Source organism: Elephas maximus, chromosome 8 (assembly GCF_024166365.1).
Source record: "Elephas maximus indicus isolate mEleMax1 chromosome 8, mEleMax1 primary haplotype, whole genome shotgun sequence".
Taxonomy (NCBI): domain Eukaryota; kingdom Metazoa; phylum Chordata; class Mammalia; order Proboscidea; family Elephantidae; genus Elephas; species Elephas maximus.
In genome coordinates, this window is record NC_064826.1 from 56,880,823 (window position 1) to 56,901,725 (window position 20,903).

The window sequence follows — 20,903 nt, forward strand, 5'->3', positions numbered from 1 at the left end:
TAAAAAAAAAAAAATGCATTGCTCACCTCACGACCCCGAGAAAAATAATTCCTTAAACCTTTGTTGTAAGTTTCACTGATTTTTCTCTACCTGGTATGAGGGAAGGAGTACATAAGGAGACACCCCTTATTAAATATCCCCCACCTAAATTCCACAGTGCTAAAGTAGCCTGTACTCAAAGGCAACAGGTCTGTTTTGTTTTGTTTTAAAATAGTCCACCACTAGTTGATTTGTACTCAATATTGCCCTCCCTCAATGATTGATTCTTTCTTTAAATTCAAATGCTTTTGGGATGGGTCACACATTAATTGCTCCTCTTATTGTAGGAGCATTGGAAAAATAATGAAGGACTTGGGGGTATGAAGGCCTTCATATAGTTAGTTGTCTTCAAGTATCTGACGGACTGCTGAATAGAAAAATTTACGCTTTTTATGTGGATAAATAAGTTGAATCTAGAGCAGAGTTTCTCAACCTCTCAGTACCACTGACACTTTGGGCCAGATCATTCTTCAGTGGGGGAACTCTGTGCATTGTAAAGTGTTTAGCAGCCTCTTTGGCCTCTACCCACCAAATGCAGCAGAATCTCTAGTACGTTGCCAAAAATATGTCCATACATTGCCAAATTGCAATGTTATCCCCCTTCTTCCACTGAATATCATTGATCTAGAGCAAGGCATATTCAGGGCCAACATAAAGAAGAGTTCTAAGAAATTAAACGGGTGGCCTGGAGGAGAGAATGAAGGGGAGTGAGTATTCTGTCACTGAAGGTATTCAAGGAAAAGCTGGCCTAAATTTTAACAGAGATATTATTGAGAGATTGAAATAATATATTAATAATTGAACCACATGACATTTAAAGGCCTGTCTTAATTTTATAATTACATGTTGCTCAAGCAAAATGCTATTAGGGTATGAGTGGTTACAAAGGAAGCATCTAAAACACAAAGCAAAATAAATAACAGGCTCTTTTCTAGCAAGATTGCTTTAAAGCAGAAATTCAGGCAATTGTTATTTCACTTGATTATGGTAGTAATTGTGTTAATTTGGTGAATCGAGCTTTTCAATTAGCTACATATTACAACTAGGACATTCATATGACATCCTTTTTCAGTTAGAAAATAAGAATTTATCAAGCATGCATATTTTAAATTCAGCAAGAACAGTCTTGTGTAGAGTCTGAGTAGACAAAGAGAGTGTAAAATAAAATTTAAAAGTAGTAGACATCTTACCAGCCCCTGAGGCATATATACGAAATTAGGAAATATCAAATCCATACATAAAACAGGTGCAAGTATAAGACCTGAGTATCACTTGACTACGTAATTACTAGGAGATCATAGAGAACAACAGAATGAGCAAAAAAGAGTGGAGTTGAACAGGAAAAAGATTTTTAGACCTGTGTAAATAGCACACTTGCCTTTAAAGTCTAACTAGAAAGTTGCTTTCTTATACCCTACTGGATGGTATCTGTAGTCTTTCATAAAAAAGAAAACACAGTGTTTCTTCTACTTGGAATGTAATGTCCTCTACCTGTCTGTCTGCCTTGCCAAATCCTACTCTCCATTTCTCAGGTCTTTCTCTTTTGAGAAGACTTCCCCAAGTTTCTACTGCATAAATGCATAGCTCCTTTACTATCTTATTAAATGTAAGTATTCATTTGCATATCTATTTTTCCCCACCAAACTCTAAGCTCCTTGAGTTCAGGAACCACGTCTTTCTGTCTTTGTAATATTGACACTTAGAATAATGCCTCTACCATGTTGAGAATAAATACTTTTTGAATGACTTGTAAGAATTAATAGGATGATAACCTGCTACACTTCTAAAAGGCTGAAATACCTAAAATGAGTCTTGAGTTGAGACTCAGAATGAAGACCCACCCATTCTAGATCAGTATGATGTTCATAAATGAGAAATAAGCCTTTTCCTATGATGGGAAACTGGGCTTAATACAAAAGACAGATGAAGTAGCAGGTGAGCAGGTGGGACAAAGGTGCTCCCATCCTCTCCACCTCCACTGCCTCCATGTGCCACAAAAGATGGATGATCTGAGAGCAGCTCTAGAGGTTCCACTCCATTTGTTCTTAGGCTCAAGCAGGTCTACCCCCCCCCCAACAACAACAACAACAAAAAACCCATTGCTGTAGAGTCAATTCTGACTCATAGTGACCCTATAGGACAGAGTAGAACTGCCCCATAGGGTTTCCAAGGAGTTCCTGGTGGATTCAAACTGCCGACCTTTTGGTTAGCAGCCATAGCTCTTAACTACTACACCACCAGGGTTTAAAACCAAACAACCAAACCCATTGCCATCAAGTCAATTCCAACTCATAGCAACCCTACAGGACAGAGTAGAACTGCCCCATAGGGTTTCCAAGGAGTGGCTGGGGGGAACTGCCAACCTTTTTGTTAGCAGCCAAGCTCTTAACCACTGTGCCACCAGGGTTCTTTCAAGCTGGTCTAAGGGCCCCAAAATCAACTATCCTAGAGAAAGCTGTCCAAAACTCAAAACAGCTGGGCACCCATTGCAGACAAGGTTAGAACCTGTCTTTAATCCAGCTCTATGCAGTCTTTGTGTGTAAAGAATATGCAGAGCACCTACTATATGCCAGACTCTGTGCTTAGAACTAACACAAGAGACTGAAATATCACCTTGTCCCCAAAGAAAGCACAGTGACGATATCAGAAATCCATTATTAATCTTTCTATCACTAGTGTCTCTATCACTGGAAAAGTAGGAAAAAATACACTAGAGAACTTAACATTGCAAATACAATGATTATAGCAAGGATAAGTTACAACTATAAATTTTCAGAGTAGGCTTTCTGAAAATCGTCAGCACAGCAGTTAAAACCTCTGGGTTCAAACTGGCTAGGATTTAACTAACTCCTTGTCTTAGTGCCTACGGCTGCTACAGCAAAATACCAAAACATACATGGCTTTAAAGAGCAGAAATTTATTTCTCACAGTTCCAGAGGCTAGAAGTTCAAATTCAGGGCATCGGCCATGTTGATTCCTTCTGAGAGCCTTGAGAGAACTGTTCCATGTTTCTCTCCTATAGTAGTTTCTGGTGGCTGCTGGCAATACTTGGCGTTCCTTTTCTGCTTATGGATACATCCGCCTCTGTCATCACATGGCGTCTGTCTTCCCCCTGTTGTGCCTGTTTCTATGTCTGTCCATCTCTTTTATAAAACACCACTCAGAAGGAATTAGGATTAGGAATTGCCCTACTGCATTATGACTTTGTTAATTTAACTGATAACATCTGCAAAGAAAACCCTATTTCCCCAAACATTCATTGGTGCAAGGGTTAGGACTTCAACATATCTTTTGGAGGGACAGAGTGCAACTCATAAAATCCCTCATTCCCTCTTTCCTCATGTCTAAAATGGGTTATTATGGGAATTAAATGAGAAAATACGTATATATTTTAAAAATTTCCTCACACACAATAAACATTCAACATTTTAGTAGCTCTCTCTTCTCTCCATTCTTTCTTCTTTGTCTCCTTTCTTTTTAATTTCTATACTTCCAATCCAAGAGAAATAGCTCCCAAAGGAACTAAGACTCATAAAGGGCAAATACCAAGTTCAAGTTTCTATCACTTTATAAGTAGTGGAGTCAGCATTAGAATCCAGATAGTTTGCCACACACATCGCTGTTCTGATCACCCCCTCACATAGTCTAAGCTTCAGAAAAACCTGACTCAGAAGTTATCTCAGATAGAATATTTTTATTTCCTTCCCAGACTTTTCATTCTAAAAAAAACAAAACAAAACAGTGCCATCGAGCCCCTGTCTCCCCTCCTCCCAGAGGGGACAATGCTATTCAAGGACTTTATCTCAGGGAAGAGACACCAACAACAGCAATTAAGAAATGCTTTTGTTAACATTAAATTTCACTGTCAAAATATCTCACCAGAGGTGATTATCCAAGATGCACTTTTTTAACTCCCTTTGCTTTGGGGTTAATTTGTTCCTTAATTAATTCCCCTTCTGTCATGTGACTTATTTGGAGCCTACTCTTGTGAAAGACAAGAGGGTGCCACCAGGACCACTGTTGACAGGGCATCAGCTCATAGGGTAAAGAATGGCTCCGTGGCTGTGAACCAGACTTATATTGCAGGTTACATGCCTATGATGGAGGTAATGGACTGAGAAGCAAGAAATACAGACAACTCTGAGGTATCAGCAAGTGTTTTATACTATGATTGTAGATTAATCAGTTAGCCAATTGAAATAAGATTCCTGACATATTCTAACACTTAGTTACACAACACAAAGTTCTCTTTCCAAATGACCATTAAATATGTGCCTTTTTAATGGATCAACGTGTGCAAGGCTCAGTATTTCAATATGGAAAGAGCCTACTCTTAGCAGTTTGTAATAATGAAGGCCTATTGATTTAATATAATAGAAGTGCTTTTACTGATCTATGAAAAAATGCAGTTGAAAACCTACAGAGTATTTTTCTAGTTAGTGGACTTTGGGAATTTAAAAATAGTGTTCCAAAAACACCTGCAGTTAGACGCTAAGCTAACGTTGATACTCCAGGCAGTATATCAGCAGGACTTCAAACACTACAATTGTTGTGTTGCTATTTTTGACATTGCCACCTGGTATTTTACGGAAATCCCTCTGTTACTAGTGACAAAGCCTTGATTCTTGCTGGCTATTTGGCTTTATATTCCAATAGAGTGAACTGCAACACAGGGAGGGGGAGGGGGTGAGGAATGCAAGAGAAGCAACGTCTTCTAAAATTATATTCCAAACATAGACCAGATTTCTTGCCAAGTGGTCATGAATTCACTCAGGAGGCAAAGCATCTAGAGACATTTGCCATCATTAACAGGTTGAATTTTCAGGCCATGCATTCCAGGGACTACTTAGTACCACCAAAGCACTATGCCTTCAATTTGGGTAGCTGCCATCAGGTTCACAATGAGGCCCCGTAAAATACAAACCAGAGGAAACCCTGGTGGTGTAGTGGTCGAGTGCTACGGCTGCTAACCAAAAGGTTGGCAGTTCAAATCCGCCAGTCACTCCTTGGAAACTCTATGGGCCAGTTCTACTCTGTCCTATAGGGTCGCTATGAGTCCAAATCGACTTGAGGGCAGTGGGTTTGGTTTTGGTTTTAAGGTGAAAAACAGATGTGATTGAACACATGACCTACAATCTGTTGAGAATGTTTCTATAAAAAAGTAACTTTCCATTGAAATAAAAAATACGCATATGTGTTAAGCACACATTATCTATGTTTACCCAATAGTTTTAAGAAGTATCATTTAAAGGAGATTTAAAGAAATGCAACAATAAACACAGGTTGGTCCCAGCCAGTGAATTTCAACTGTTATCAATCACTATTTAACTAGTCTCATTGAAGAAAGTCTTTGTTACATTTTCTAAGATAATTCTAGGAATTTAAACGTCATTCGGTCTTTCTACAGTCTCTAACAAATATTATTGTTTATTGTCTGCCTCCCTCCAAGATAGATTCAAGGTGATAAACAGGAGAAAAAAATTAAAACATAGGTACTTGAATAACTAGTAGCAACCAAATAAAATAGTTTTTAAATAGGCTCAAATATCCTTTTCTTTAAACCCCCAATCTTGACATTTCCTATTATTACTTATTCAGTGTTATTTGGGTTACATAGTCCCTGGATTGAAGAACTCGCTGCCTAGATCAGAATGAGTATTTTTTTCATTTGCTTACTCTTCCCTGACTTTCTTTTTAATTGATGCCATGCGTTATAGTCTTTTTTAAAAAACATGATTTTGGCCATGTTATTCCCTGAATTAAAAATCTGCAGTGGCTTTTCGTCACCTAAAGAACAAAGTTCAAATCCTTAGGCTAACACATAAAATGTTTTACAATCTAGCATTCCTCCTTACTTTCTACCAATCCCTACAAACATTCCATTAAAACCCATTGCCATCAAGTCGATTCCGATTCAGTACCCTGGTAATACTGAATTATCTAATGCTATTGAAACAAATGTGCCCTTTCCCGTAGCTATGTTGTTGTGTTCTTACTTCTGCCTAAAAGTTTACTTTCCCCTTTCTCTGCCTGGCAAACATCCACTTATCCTTCAAGGTCAAGCCTAACACTGCCTTGCCATGGAACCCCGCCATGACTTACCTGAGTATAATTAGTTGTTCCCTCACCTATGCTTTTGGTATAAGTTCGTATACACTTATCTCAAAAGTTTACCCTTGGCTGTATTTCTTTGTACCCTACCAGGCTATAAATTCCTGGAGATTATCTTGTCAACCTAAATTCAAAGTTCTCTGAATAAGTGACTTCCGAATTAGAAATTATCACCGTCTTTACCACTGTTGAACATTTACTTTGTTAAGTGTTTCACATGTGTTATCAATTAATCATCACAAAACTTTATAAGCCAGGGACTAATGTTATCCCCTTTTTACAGAGGAGGAAGCTGAAATTTAGGGAGTTTAAGTAACTTGCCTAAGGTGAGGTCACAGAGTTAGTGAAAAAAGGAGCTGGGATTCCAAGGCTGGCCTGTCTGATTCAACCCTGTGCACTGAACTACTTACTGTACTAGTTGCTTCTTCAATGTCTGCCTGACAGCTTTGTTGAAGTAATGAGCAGTTAACAAGGAAGTCATGAATAAAACAGTTGTGTTTGCTAAAATAATATGGTCTGTATCCCTCTTCCCTAAATTATTGTCCCAACCTCAGAAGTAAGTTATAATCATTAAAAACCAAAAAAAAAAAAAATTAGGCTACAGCTTTCAGTTACTCCGGGTGTGCCCAATGCCTTTTGACCTCTGGTTAAAAACCGACCAGGATAGGAATGCTTTTTTTTTTTTTTTTTAATTGTTAAGGCTATCTCTGCTGTATTATTGTTATACAGGTGACCTCAGGAGCCACAGAAAAATATGGTTTTGTTCAGCTTGTGGCTCTGTTAAATCCTTAAGAGGCACTGTCAAAAATAAATATCCCAGGTGTTAGAGGAGGTATTTCTAGCAGGTCTGTTGGAGTCAAGTCACACTGGGAGTCATGCTTTTGCAGATGTTCTCAGCAAATACAAATGCACACAGACCAGGTATGATACAGACCTTCTGATCCCTTTGTTAGTGACTGGAATCCAGACAAGTTCCGTTCCATGATTTCTCTTTAAATTTAAGTCACGGGGAAGAAAAGGGAACAAAGAGCAGATGCAGACGTAGCAGTGAGCAAAATTCCTTCTTGTTAGTCTTGTAAGTGCCTGCTAAATCTGAGTGGAAACAATCAAAGTTATTTCTGAAACAGTGCCTTGTTAGTAAGGCAGCAAGACAGATACTTGTTGATTGTAGAGGGGCATTTTAATGATGAGAAGCCTGACATGTCTTATAATGCTGGTCTCCTGAAATAACGTGATTCAAGGAATCCTCTGTGGTCTGCATGTGATTTCAGCCCCAATGATGAGATATGAGAGTGTCAAAATGGATAACTTTTCCTATCTATGAATCCTTTGTTGTTGTTAGGTGCCGTTGAGTTGGTTTTGACCCGTAGTGACCCTATGTACGACAAAATGAAATGCTGCCTGGTCCTGCACCATCCTCACAATTGTTATGCTTAAGCCCATTGTTGTAGCCACCGTATCAACCCATCTCGTTGAGGGTCTCCCTTTCTTGCTGACCCTCTACTTCACCCATCATGGTGTCCTTCTCCAGGTACTGGTCCCTCCTGATAACATGTCCAAAATACGCAAGACGAAATCTCACCATCCTTGCTTCTAATAAGCATTCTGGCTGTACTTCTTCCAAGACAGATTTGTTCATTCTTCTGGCAGTCCATGGTATATTCAATATTCTTCACCAACACCATAATTCAAAGGCATCAATTCTTCTTGGGTCTTCCTTATTCATTGACCAGCTTTCCCATGCATACGAGGGGATTCAAAATATCATGGCTTGGATCAGGTCCCCCTTAGTCCTTAAAGTGATGTCTTCGCTTTTTAACACTTCAAACTGGTCTTTTGCAGCAGATTTGCTACATACAATATGTTGTTTGATTTCCCAACTGTTACTTCCATGGATGTTGATTGTGGATCCAAAAAAAATGAAATCCTTTACAACTTCAATATTTTCTCCATTTATCATGATGTTGCTTACTGGCCCAGTTGTGAGGATTTTTGTTTTCTTTATGTTGAGGTATAATCCATACCAAAGGCTGTGGTCTTTGATCTTCTTCAGTAAGCGCTTCAAGTCCTCTTCACTTTCATCAAGCAAGGTTGTGTCATCTGCATATCGCAGGTTGTTAATGAGTCTTCCTCCAATTCTGATGCCCCATTCTTCTTCATATAGTCCAGCTTCTCAGATTATTTGCTCAGCATACAGATCGAATAGTAAATCCCTTAGTCTGAAATTTAAAAAAACGAAAGCATAAGATGATCTGGGTTGCAAAAACAGGTGTTTAGTGCAATGATTCCAGGAGAGGTTTAGGACAGAAACCGCGATTACGTCCTTCAAGCCATTTTTGAAAAATTTCTGCCTTGACTAAGGAGTCCTCTGTCTGGAATACTGATGTAAAATCATTAGGACTGAGTCACACTGTTGAATAGAAATGGCAATAGTGATGGATCTTTGACCAGAGTTTTTGGTCCCCTGGCATGTAAAGTGTTGGTGACTTTTGCAGATTATACTGAGTAAACTGGCATGTATTACACTGCGTTATGTGATTTCCTAAATCAAGATTCATCACTGGCCTTCAGACATAAGCTCCAGTCACTTATTTTATGGCAAAATGTTTCCAGATGTGCTGCAGGTAGTGTGCCCAAAAAATATGTGACTAATTTTTTCTGGAATAACCATATGATTGGCATCATTTATGGGCTGACAACTCATGTGATATGAACAGCTTGAATTCCTTAGGCAGTTTCTCAACTATACGCCACCTCCAGTTCCAGTTTAAAATACAAGCCAATCTGGGATTTGTACAGCTAATAGTACAACTTGATCAATATGAATAGGAGGGTCACTGAGGTCTCTTAAACATCACAACTTCCAGAATTTGCTTTATGTAATAACCAGGGCTGTGAGGTAGCAGGCAGACCAAAGTGCCAACGCTCAGTAGTTTGCTTTCAGGTTTCTATATAAGCATTAAATTAAATGAACTAAACAAAACTTTCAGCACTGCATGTGTGATAAAACAATTAAAGGTATAGGCTTATTCTCAGAAAAGGCCCCAAAGAGATATGTGAACAGCACAGAATACAAAAAGCAAAGCCAGGTAAGTGATTACTGAGTCTCCTAAATCCAGTCCAGGAACAACAGCTTATTTTTCAAATGTATATACTTCAGCTCTGTGAATAGCATTGTTCTTGGAAAGTAAGCATTTGATGCCTCTTTGCCATCTGGAATTTTTGTAGCTAAACATAGGTCCACATAAAAACAACAGTTATTGTTTTCACTTTAATGTGATTAAAACTCAGTTTTTGAGGCAATTAAGACTCAGAAGCCGACACCCTTGAAGGTTTTGAAAAGTATCCTCATGGTGGACAATCACATTAGTGGGAAACTTATTTCTAGTGGACTCTAAACTTACATAGTCTTTTTTGTCTTCTACTGAAAAAACTATTTGGCATTGTGTCACCATAAAAGGCAGGAAGCTCACATTTAAAATAGGTACATCATGGATGTTGTTTGCCCTCTCCAGAGTGGGGAGAGTAACCACAGCATTGATGTGAGAACTCCCAAGGTGAACTGAAATTTCCTATTCACATTCTCTTTTACTCAGAACATCAAAATAATTGTGGACTACCTGAGGTCTTTTCCATAGCTCATACTCTTTTGCTCCCACAATCAGGGCATCAATAGAATGATGCATGACACCTGGAATCCTAAAAAGAAAAGTCCTTGGGAAGTGTTCAAAAATGTCAGAAGAGAAAAACTTCCAAATAAATTGGTTTTTAACTCAAAATTCCCATCAGGGAATGAGGATGATTTGGATGCCTACAGTATGGTCACTCTATAGTCAGCTATTGATTGTGGGAAAGAAAATGTTTCGTAGACAAACTCAAAGCAAGACTAATAACAAGTTAGCAGCTGACGGGAGTTCTCAGTGCTTGGCTGCTTATGTGCCTTGTACATAATGTATTTGTCTATAGAAAACTTTCTCTTTCCAGCAGAACTTAGTACCAGTTCCTTTGGTGAGGCCTGTTGTCTTTGTTACCTAGTGCTACCCGAACAGAAATACCGCAAGTGGGTGGCTTTAAAGAACAGAAATGTATTTTCTCACAGTTCAGGATGCTAAAAGTATGAATTCAGGCGTAGCTCTAGGGGAAGTTCCCTCCTTGTCTATTTCAGCTTCTAGTAGCTGCCAGCAATCCTTGGAGTTCCTGGGCTTGTAGATGCATCTGTCTCCATCATCTGTCCTCCTCTTCCCCCTGTGTGTCTCTATGTCTATTGTGGTCCTTTTATAACTCATAAGTGATAAGGTTTAGGACCCACCCTATGCTGCTGTGACCTCATTAACATAACAAAAGAAAACCGCCTATTTCCAAACAGGATCATATTTACAGGTACAGGGGTTAGAATTTCAATGCATATTTGGGGGGAACACAATCCTCAATCCATAACAAATATCTAAATAACACCTATGAGAACTAAGGTTTCACTTATAAGGCCTATATTTCTTTTTCCTTAAAACAAAAAGGCAATTTTATAGCCTTAAGGGAATTGATTCAATGGCTACATCCAATTGGTATAATATTGATTTCCTCCCAATTAATTTGGAGAAATTGGTTTTAATGGTATGAAAACCTTGGTTGTAGTGTCCTAGATATCTAAACCAATTCTTTATTTTATATGTTACTTCATTTTGACATATGATTAGTGAAGGATCCATATTGCACAGCAAATTGTTTATCAGAGTGTTTTGGAGTAGCTTTACATTGCCTGTTAGTAGCCAGATTTTTGTTTTGCACAGAAATCTATCCTTGTAATAGAAAAGAGTACATTGTAGAGCAGCAAACTATCAATTCATTCATTTAACAAGCACTATTGGAGCACTTTCTACTCTACTAGGCATTGGGGATACTGAGATTAATGAGACATATTCCCTGCCCTTAAAAGTTTTTGCTCCAGTGGAGGAATTAGTAAATAATTTAGAAATTACCACACACTTTGATTAGTGTCATGATAGAAATACGTAAAGGAGTAAAGAGGCTCAGAGAATGGACATACGACCCAGCCTGAAGTGACAGGCCAGGAAAGTCAATATAGGGGATACAATCGAGCTCATACTTACTTCCTTATTAGTGTTACATTCTCATGTTTACCTCGCAAACATGTCCTTTTTCTAGAGTAGGTTGTTGTTTTCTCATTAAACACACACACATACACACAGATATGTTAACTATCCTTATTTTTTTATTTTGTGTGTGTGTGTGTGTTGTTATTGTTGTTGTTGTTTTTGTTCGGTACCATCGAGTTGGTTCGACTCATAGTGGCCCTGTGCACAACAGAACAAAACACTGCCCAGTCCTGCACCATCCCCACAATCATTGCTCTGTTTCAGCCCCTCGTTGCAGACACTGTGTCGATCCATCTTGTTGAGGGTCTTTTTCTTTTTTGATGACCCTCTACTTTACCAAACGTGACGTCCTTCTCCAGGGACTGGTCCCTCCTGATAACATGTCCTAAGTATACGAGATGAAGTCTCGCCACCCTCACTTCTAAGGAACATTCTGGCTGTACTTCTTCTAAGACAGATTTGTTCATTCTTCCTCCAGTCCATGGTATATTCAATATTCTTCGTGCAGAGAATCTTTTTCCATACTGCCATCATTCTATGCCTACTTCATTCTCTTGTATAGTCTGCCTTGTTTGTAAATTGTTCTAGACTTCCTGGAGAGGTAGACATGAAGCCACAGGATACTATCAGTCAAAAGACAAAAATTTTCTTAAGCAGCTTCTCATTACTCCTACCCCTCAGGGAGAAAAAGTTTCAGCAGTTTAGGATCTTTTCACTGTGGTTCCTCGCTGCCATAAAATAATGTCTCCGGGCATTTTTCAGATCCTTTCATACTCTGTCTCCCTCAGGGGTTCAGGTCCTGATGACTGTAACTTGAAGATGAGAAAACTGGCATCAAAAAGAGACGGAGTCTCCAGTGCTACCCAGAAACTCCATAATCAAGCCAAGCCCAGACACAGACAGGGCTGTCAATACCAAGCCTGCCATCTACCTACCCATTGCCATCGATTCAATTCCAACTCATAGCAACCCCATAGGGTTTCCAATGCTGTAAATCTCTATAGAAGCAGACTGCCACATCTTTTTCCCCGCAGAGCTGTTGGTGGTTTTGAACCACCAACCTTTCAGTTAACAGTAGATAGCTTTAACCACTGCACCACCAGGGCTCCTTAAACCTGCCACCCAGAAAACCCAGTGATACATAAATCCAATGGAAGACAAGTATTCATTCTTGAAGTAATGACAGTACCACCTTGGTGCCACCTTCAATTTCAATCAGGCTGAGTAAAGAAGCAATACTTTTATGTTCAAATAACTCAGTAAAGGCAATTTTGTCCAGGGTCTCTTAGTCCTGAGAGAAAAAGAGAGAGACTTTTCTATCTAGACTTTATCCAACCACTCCCATTCAACCAAAATCATCCATATCTTAGAATATAAGAAGTCTTTACCAAACACAAGAAAGATTTGGTTTCTAAATTTGTATTATATTTTATGTTAAGTGCCATATTTGCCAGCTCTTCCACTTGTGATTAAGTGAGAGCCACCGGGATTTGAAAAGATATAGAAAACATTTTTGTGCTACATCAGTGTTGATTTTAATAGCAGGCCCGATCTCCAAGAACATGCTGTGCGGCTGTGTATGAACTTGGCTGTTGGTGTCACTGTCAGATGAAATGATGATTAATTGGAACTCAGATGTCAGTTGTTTTATGTTGCTTGTGCTCTTTGCTAACAGCTGCCTATTTCAAGCTGTGCTTCCTACATGTCAAATATAAACCTGAAACCACAATTTCCAGAAGGAAAATTTCAAAGTATTCAGAATTACAGCTGGAATATTCAGTGTAGTTTCTGATTAAAATACACTTAGTTCATTACATAATTTAACAAAAATCGATATAGAGATAGATGTTTTCAGATATTGGAGGTAGCATGGAATTTTTTTTTAATTTATCATTAGATATACATACAATCTGGTTAAATACCCAAATATTTGTAAATATAGTTAAGCAAATCCTGTTAATGGTGCATAAAATGCTCCTTGAAAAACTGACTTCACTTTTCTATTTTTATTCTGTAATAAATAAAAACAGTGAAATACTGACAAGTAAATTACAAGAAATTTTAAATTCTGAATTGGAATACGCTTTGAGCACATACAGGTAGGTGGTTCTTTCTTGAAAAGACTCTCAATACATCCTTTTTTTGTTTTTAATAAAAAAATACCATAAAATAGCATTTGTGTACTTTCATGTAGACCAAGGAAAGACAGATTTTTAAAAAAAGAGAAAAGGAAAATAAATAAAATGTTAGTCAAGCTTTTCAGGACTTTGGACAAGTATATGCCCAAAATTTGGGGTGGACCAAATAAAATTTCAGGGTTTTGTTTTGGTCTTTTGTTTTGTTTTTGCTTAACCTAGATAATAAATGTCTAATCTGGACTGTCCATGTGGCATACAGTTCCCAAATTAAATGCTTTCAGAGATTGCCATATTTAGCAAAAGAGGGGGAAGTGAGAATCAGACAACACCCAGGCTCTTTCTATACAGTTGCAGCCAAATAGCCTGAAAACTGAGTTTGGCCATTTCACCGTAGTTCATTGTTTGGCTGAGCTGTACAGGACCCCAGTAACTCACCAGCAAGACAACCTAATTAAGGACACCTGAACAGGATTTACCCTAGTTTAGAAGGGAGGAGGGATAACCGTCTTATTTCTCCACTATGCCCTTTCCCAAACCATGCACTGCCTGCTGCAACCTGCTCTCAAATATTCAAAATATAGTCCTCAAGGATGCATCTCAAGAACAACTATCGAGAAACAGGAGTTGGGTTTAAGGTAGAGCGTTATTCATTTTTCGTATCCAATCATTTGCTTCTGAGTTTCTAAAAAACCTCCTTCTCTTTTTTCCCTCCTCCAGGTGGCAAACTTGCTAAGGCTCTTTCAGATTCCTCAGATAAGCTATGCGTCCACCAGCGCCAAACTCAGCGACAAGTCACGCTACGATTACTTTGCCAGGACAGTGCCCCCCGACTTCTACCAGGCCAAAGCCATGGCCGAGATCCTGCGCTTCTTCAACTGGACCTACGTGTCCACCGTGGCCTCCGAAGGGGACTATGGGGAGACTGGGATCGAGGCTTTTGAGCAGGAAGCTCGCCTGCGCAACATCTGCATCGCCACAGCAGAAAAGGTCGGCCGCTCCAACATCCGCAAGTCCTATGACAGTGTGATCCGCGAGCTGCTGCAGAAGCCCAATGCGCGCGTCGTGGTCCTCTTCATGCGCAGCGACGACTCCCGCGAGCTCATCGCTGCAGCCAGGCGTGCCAACACCTCCTTCACCTGGGTGGCCAGCGATGGCTGGGGTGCGCAGGAGAGCATCGTCAAGGGCAGTGAGCATGTGGCCTATGGCGCCATCACCCTGGAGCTGGCCTCGCAGCCCATCCGCCAGTTCGACCGCTACTTCCAGAGCCTCAACCCCTACAATAACCACCGCAACCCCTGGTTCCGGGACTTCTGGGAGCAGAAGTTCCAGTGCAGCCTCCAGAACAAGAGGAACCACCGGCGCGCCTGTGACAAGCACCTGGCTATTGACAGCAGCAACTATGAGCAAGAATCCAAGATCATGTTTGTGGTGAATGCTGTGTATGCCATGGCCCACGCCCTGCACAAAATGCAACGCACCCTCTGCCCCAATACCACCAAGCTCTGTGATGCTATGAAGATCCTGGACGGGAAGAAGTTGTACAAGGATTATTTGCTGAAAATCAACTTCACAGGTAAGTAAACAGCCTTAATCGTCTTCTATGGTGCACACTGGTGGAAATATATATACCACTGGCTCCTATTCCAGAATTCTAACCCCTAAGCCAGCCTTGAAGATAAGCATAAAAATTACCAGTCTGCATTTTTGCACCAGTCTGCATTCATCTGGAAATCACAGATCAGTTTCACTGACATCTCCAAATATAGGTAGAGAGATATAACCCAGTGTCTAGTGGATTCCAATTCATAACAACCCCACAGGGTTTCCAAGGCAGTAAATCTTTAGGGAAGCTCACTGCCATATCTTTCTCCCACAGAATGGCTGGTGGATTGGAACCACCAAACTTTCAGTTAAATCCTTTAACCACTGCACCAGGAAGGCACCTGTATATATAGAGAGAGAGGTAGAGATAGAGTTAGTGATATAGATAGGTAGGTAGATAGAGAGAGAGAGATAGGTAGATAGATAGATCCAAATATATATAATACATATATCCCCAAATATGTATGTATCTATATATATCTATATCTATCTATATATATATATATATGGGAATCAAATACCTCTGCCCCCAGCCCAGAAACCATTGTTTCTGAGCCATAAAAAAAAATGTTCAGACTGTTAAGCAAATGTTCCAAGATGTAATGGGGTGGCTCTTGATGTTCTTACTAATTTTTGAGTAAATATCTTGGCTGATACGTTCTATGAAAACGAAAGGCTGCATGGGCTGGGCTGATCGCCCCACTGTGGTAGCCTCCAAATGTAGGCCACGCTACATTTTCTCTCTTTCTTGTTCGCTGCAGGATATGACACGTGCGATATGGGCATTTAATCTTCTTTAGCAGAACTGGTGACTGTCTAAGGAATGTGAACTTCCAAGACTTCCTTGAGGGTGATTTGAGCAAAAGAACCTCATAACTTTCACAGTGGGTGGGAGAAAAAAGCACTGCTTTCCCTGAGCCTAATTAGGGGTGAAAAGGGAAAAATACCCAGACTGTGGTGATTTCCAGTCATTTGAGTTTACGTCTGCTATACAGAAGCATTTCCATATAGGTATTAAAAGTTGTGGATTTTTTTCAAGTTATTTTAAGGAATGAGACTCTTTCTGTTTTTCTGTAAGCCTGAGTGTAAGCAACTTGGAGACTGGTGGGAATCATTCTGACATAGTAATGAACACACAAAGATGCATTCAAAGTGGCTTTTGCTACCTCTCAATTATTTCTAACTATGGTCTAAATATTTCTAAATATAGCGTTGCATTTCAATGCATTGCTAACATAGAAAGCACAAAATCTTGAGGCTTGCAGTATCTACTAAGGTGCGGTTGGTATCAGCTCATAAAAGCATTGGTTCTGGGGACTATAGCTTAATCCCAAATCATAAAATGGTAAGTAATATTATTGGTCACAAAAGATCATTGATGATGAAAACATTATAATGATAAAATGCTTTCATTTGCCTAAATTGCTAATAATCTTTCATGCCACTGGGACATATTCTAGTTTGCGCAGTGTGTTTCAATTAACTTGCCATCCAAGACCTAAAAGTTTGTACGCTCAAGTTATACTATTTGCAGCAAGTAGCAGTTCTCACATCTCCCTTCTAGGTGGTTATTCAGAAGTCAAATGGCCTGCAAAATCACTGGTAGCACTGAGAGGGGAACCTAGGACCATTGGCTCCTATTCCAGAATTCTAACCCCTAAGCTAGCCTTGAACATAAGCACAAATATTACCAGCCTGCATATGTGTACATCTTTTTTTCCTCATTCTCCCCAGAGGGGGTAAAAAGTAGTGAAAACAATTACATCAGTATTGCTTTCTATTCATGTGCTGGATACCATCTCTTACTATTGGAATGACTACTGAAAATGGTAAAGATTAAAAATTGGGGGACTCTTTATCCCCACATGTGCCTTCCATATAGAAATTACAAGAAATATAAAAGTAACAACCAATCGACATTTGTCTGACATCTCCAGAAAATAAGAATGGATCCTGGAGTCAGTAAAAAAAAAAATGGTTAAAGTATTTCTGAGTCCTATTGAATATCTTTACTCTAAAAATAAATGAAGGATTAGGTATCCACAAATAGTATCTACTATGCACTTAATTCTTAAAGACGAATAAAATGCATCAACCTGCCCCCCCTCCTTCAGACTACCCTTGGCTAATCATTTATCTTTATTCACAACATCTGTTAATTAACTTTGTTATTCTAGTTCATTTCTTACTCCTTGACATATAAATATGCAAATATATCCACACGTGAGCAGCTAAAATAAAGGGAACTACTGGATTTCAGAAAGCTATTGCAAAGTGTTTTATGTAACGAAACATTTTCTTTTATTCTACTGACTGTTGGGTCTTAAATGGCTAAGAAAAGTGAAGAAATAAGGCCATTATTTGAATAAATAAAACAAAAGTATTTTCTTTTTGTCTGTCTTGTTCAATCACGGGCTTCAATTTTCCAATTTGGTTTGACTGTACAGATCTAACCACAAAGTACTGTTTTAGCCTTCTCAATTTGTCTGACATTACCAGTTATTCTCCAGCTCTGAAGAGACTAGGAGGGTGAAAAACAGATTTAAACTACAAAAAATAGAGGGAATTTAGACCAGCCACAGAGTAAACATTTCTTAGCAGTGAGAATTGGACAAGAAAATGCATTACTATGCGAAGATATCAAGATGCTGAATTAGCTAAATATGTACATTTAAAAAATTAATGGAAGAATTGACTATGATAATCCAGCACTCTCCAGGGAGGAAAATATAAATAAACAAATAAATGGAATAGAATGCAAATTTGAACTTACAGTAATCTATGACTATATGTATATGTATATATATTGTGGGGCCCTGGTGGTGCAGGAGTTAAGAGCTACAGCTGCTAGCCAAAAGGTCGGCAGTTCGAATCCACCAGCCACTCCTTGGAAACCCTATGGGGCAGTTCCACTGTGTCCTATAGGGTTGTTATGAGTTGGAATCGACTCGACGGCAATGGGTTTAGTTTATGTATATTTATCTTGGAAATAGGTAACAGATGATAAGCCTGTATACTATGTTATTGCCTTAAGATATTGTAAAGTCTTTTTTTTTTCCTAGTTACCTATTGAAAACAGGTTTGTTTTCCTTTTTTTCTGAAATAGTATCTGTTTTTCTAACTTGAATATTGAGGCAGTGGACTAGGCACAAGAGCAAGCTCTTAGCAGACACTGAATCAATCTTTGCTCAATTCAATTGGAGAAAATCCTCTTCTGGCCATCTGCTTGTACTCAATGAAATTACTCCAAGATTATTCTGACAAGAGATAGCTGTAGCTGATTCCCTAAAAGCTCTAATCCTTAAAGGATGAAGGAGCTAGGCCTTCTGAGAATTTTAACATAGATTAAAATACTCCCTGGTTCCCCAGTACATTCCTACTACCTAGCTCCAGCATTGGCCAAAGTGGGTCTTGCTTGAAGTTAATCCAGTTTTACTACTTCTTTTGCAAAACAGACTTTGCAGAACTGCACCTTGTTTAAAGATTCTTCTAAATAATGAGATTTCTGGGTGTAGAATCTGACCACTGCCTACTTCCCTAGGTTCATCTTTTGCCATACACCCGCATCCACCCTTCCATCCATTCAGACTTCTTAAAGTTCTCCAAAACACATCATGTCTTTAATTTTGCCTCTGTGCTCTCTGCACATACTACTTCCTCCACCTAGAACACTCTCACACACCTTTATCTGCCCTATCTGGCACTTTCATTTATTCCTGTGCCCTTTGAGCATTCAAATGATACCTGCTTTAGGAAGCATTCCTTCAATTTCCCAAACTGAGATAAGTGCCCCTCCTCTTTTTTCCAGACCATCCTGGCATTTTCCTTTTTTTTTTTTTTTTAATAGCTTACATCCAGTCCACCAAAAAATCTTGTTGCTTCTACCTTCAAAATAGATCCAGAATCTGACCACTTCTCACCATCTTTACTACTACTACCTTGGTCCAAGCCACCATCACCTGCATTTCTGTAGTAGCCTCCTAACTGATTACTCTCACCCACCTCCAGCCCAGCCCTGCAATCTATTCCTACCCAATAGCCAGGATACTCTTTTAAAGCATAAGTCACTCCTCTGCTCAAAACCCCCTAGTGAGTTCCCCCATTTCACTCAAAGTAAAAGTCAAAATACAACATCCCCCAAGGCTTTACCTGATCAGCCCACTCTCTGTCCTTTACTGCTCTCTTGTCACCCTGGCTTCCAAACAGGGCTTTTTGCACTACCAGTTCTCTCTGCATGTAATACTCTTTCCGCAGATATCCCTGTGACTAATTCCCTTATTTCCAAAAGGCCAGCGGTTCGAAGCCACCAGTTGCTCCATGGGAGAAAGATACGGCAGACTACTTCTGTAAAGATTTACAGTCTTGGAAACCCAGGGGGGACTTCTACTCTGTCCTATAGGGTCGCTATGAGTCAAAATTGACCTAATGGGAATGGGTTTGGTTTTTTGTTTTTTTTTAACATACCACATTATTTTTTATGTTTAATATGTTCTTATTTTTGTTTATTCTTTATTGTTCATGCCTCACACTTGACTGTAAGCTCTATGAAAACAGAAATCATTATTAATTTTGTTCACTGATATATCCCAAACAAACAAGTACAATAGGGGCTGAGTTAATATTTGTTGAATTATGAGTAGTATTTAATACCCATAGTCATATTTTCTTCTATATCTCCATTACTAGATTCTGAGCTCTTTGAAGGCAGAGAACATATGTTTCATCTCCAATTCCAAACACTCAGCACAGTTTCTAGCACAGAGCGGGCATTATATAAATGCTTGTTGAAGGAATAAATGCTTATTACAATCAATAGATTTGTAAAATGATTCTTTTGTGAAAACTTAAGGTATGTGTTCTGTTCATTAACAAATGAAATGTAAAAAGAAAAGTACATGAGTTCTAAAACAGCTTGTTTCTACCAAAGGACTCTTCTTTAAGTATGTTCTATCACCTTATTTGAGATAAATTTAAAACCAAATACCGTTAGAGCTAAAAAAGATCCATTGCCATTTTACAAATGAATTGATTAGGGCCCCATGACTGTAGGTGATTGCCCAAGGTTATTCGTTTGGTTAGTGGCAGGGGCCAGGGCTAACATCCATGTCACCTGATGCAGTGCGGCCTTTGTAAGTATGCAAAGACTCCAAGAAGTTAAGCTCATTGATTCCAAATACCTAACAGTTCTGGCACACACTAAGAGTTGTAGCAACATTTATTAAAGCAATGAAAGAAACAATCAAGGGGTTTAAGATATGTTTCTTTCTGTGCTCCTCTTTGTGACCTCTTTAGTGCTCCTGGGCCACATTCTCAATTAGTTGGAGCTAAGGTGGCTCATCAAACACCAAACTTTGGAAACTGAGCCTTAGATTCCAAACCTTAGAATTTTTTTTTTTTAATTTCAAGCATCTTCTTTAAATCATTCAGTAAGAATTTTCCATGTGAAAGAGTCTTGAGAATTCTAAAATAAATATTAACTGAGAATTATGTTTGGTATCATGTGACTTTTCAGAATTACTTTGAATAAAATTCCAATCCTCATCACTGGATAAGAAAAGCTTAAACTACCCAAAACAGAATAGGGGAAATAGAGGAGCCCTGGCAGAGCAATGGTTAATCTTTGGCTGCCAACCAAAAGGCTGGTGGTTCAAACCCACCGGCCATTCCACAGCAGAAAGATGCAACAGTCGGCTTCCATAAAGATTGTTGTGGGTAGTGGAGTCGACTGCAACTCATAGCGCCCCCATAGGACAGAGTAGAACTGCCTCATGGGTTTTCCAAGGGGTGGCTGGTGGATTCAAACTGTCAACGTTTTAGTTAGCAACCTGAGCTCTTAACCACTTCACCTTCAGTGCTCGCCATAAAAATTACAGCCTTGAAAACCCTATGGGACAGTTCT

At 39.2% G+C, this 20,903-nt stretch overlaps 1 protein-coding gene across 6 annotated transcripts in view; it reads left to right on the forward strand.

Annotated features, from left to right (window-relative positions):
• Window positions 1-20,903, forward strand: part of GRM3 (glutamate metabotropic receptor 3) — a 252,771-nt gene that overhangs the window by 179,003 nt on the left and 52,865 nt on the right. For all 6 annotated transcript variants that reach the window (XM_049893722.1, XM_049893728.1, XM_049893724.1 and 3 more), the window contains one exon: window positions 14,120-14,975. In XM_049893722.1, the coding sequence (XP_049749679.1) occupies window positions 14,120-14,975 (856 nt within the window). The remainder of the gene's footprint in view (window positions 1-14,119; window positions 14,976-20,903) is intronic.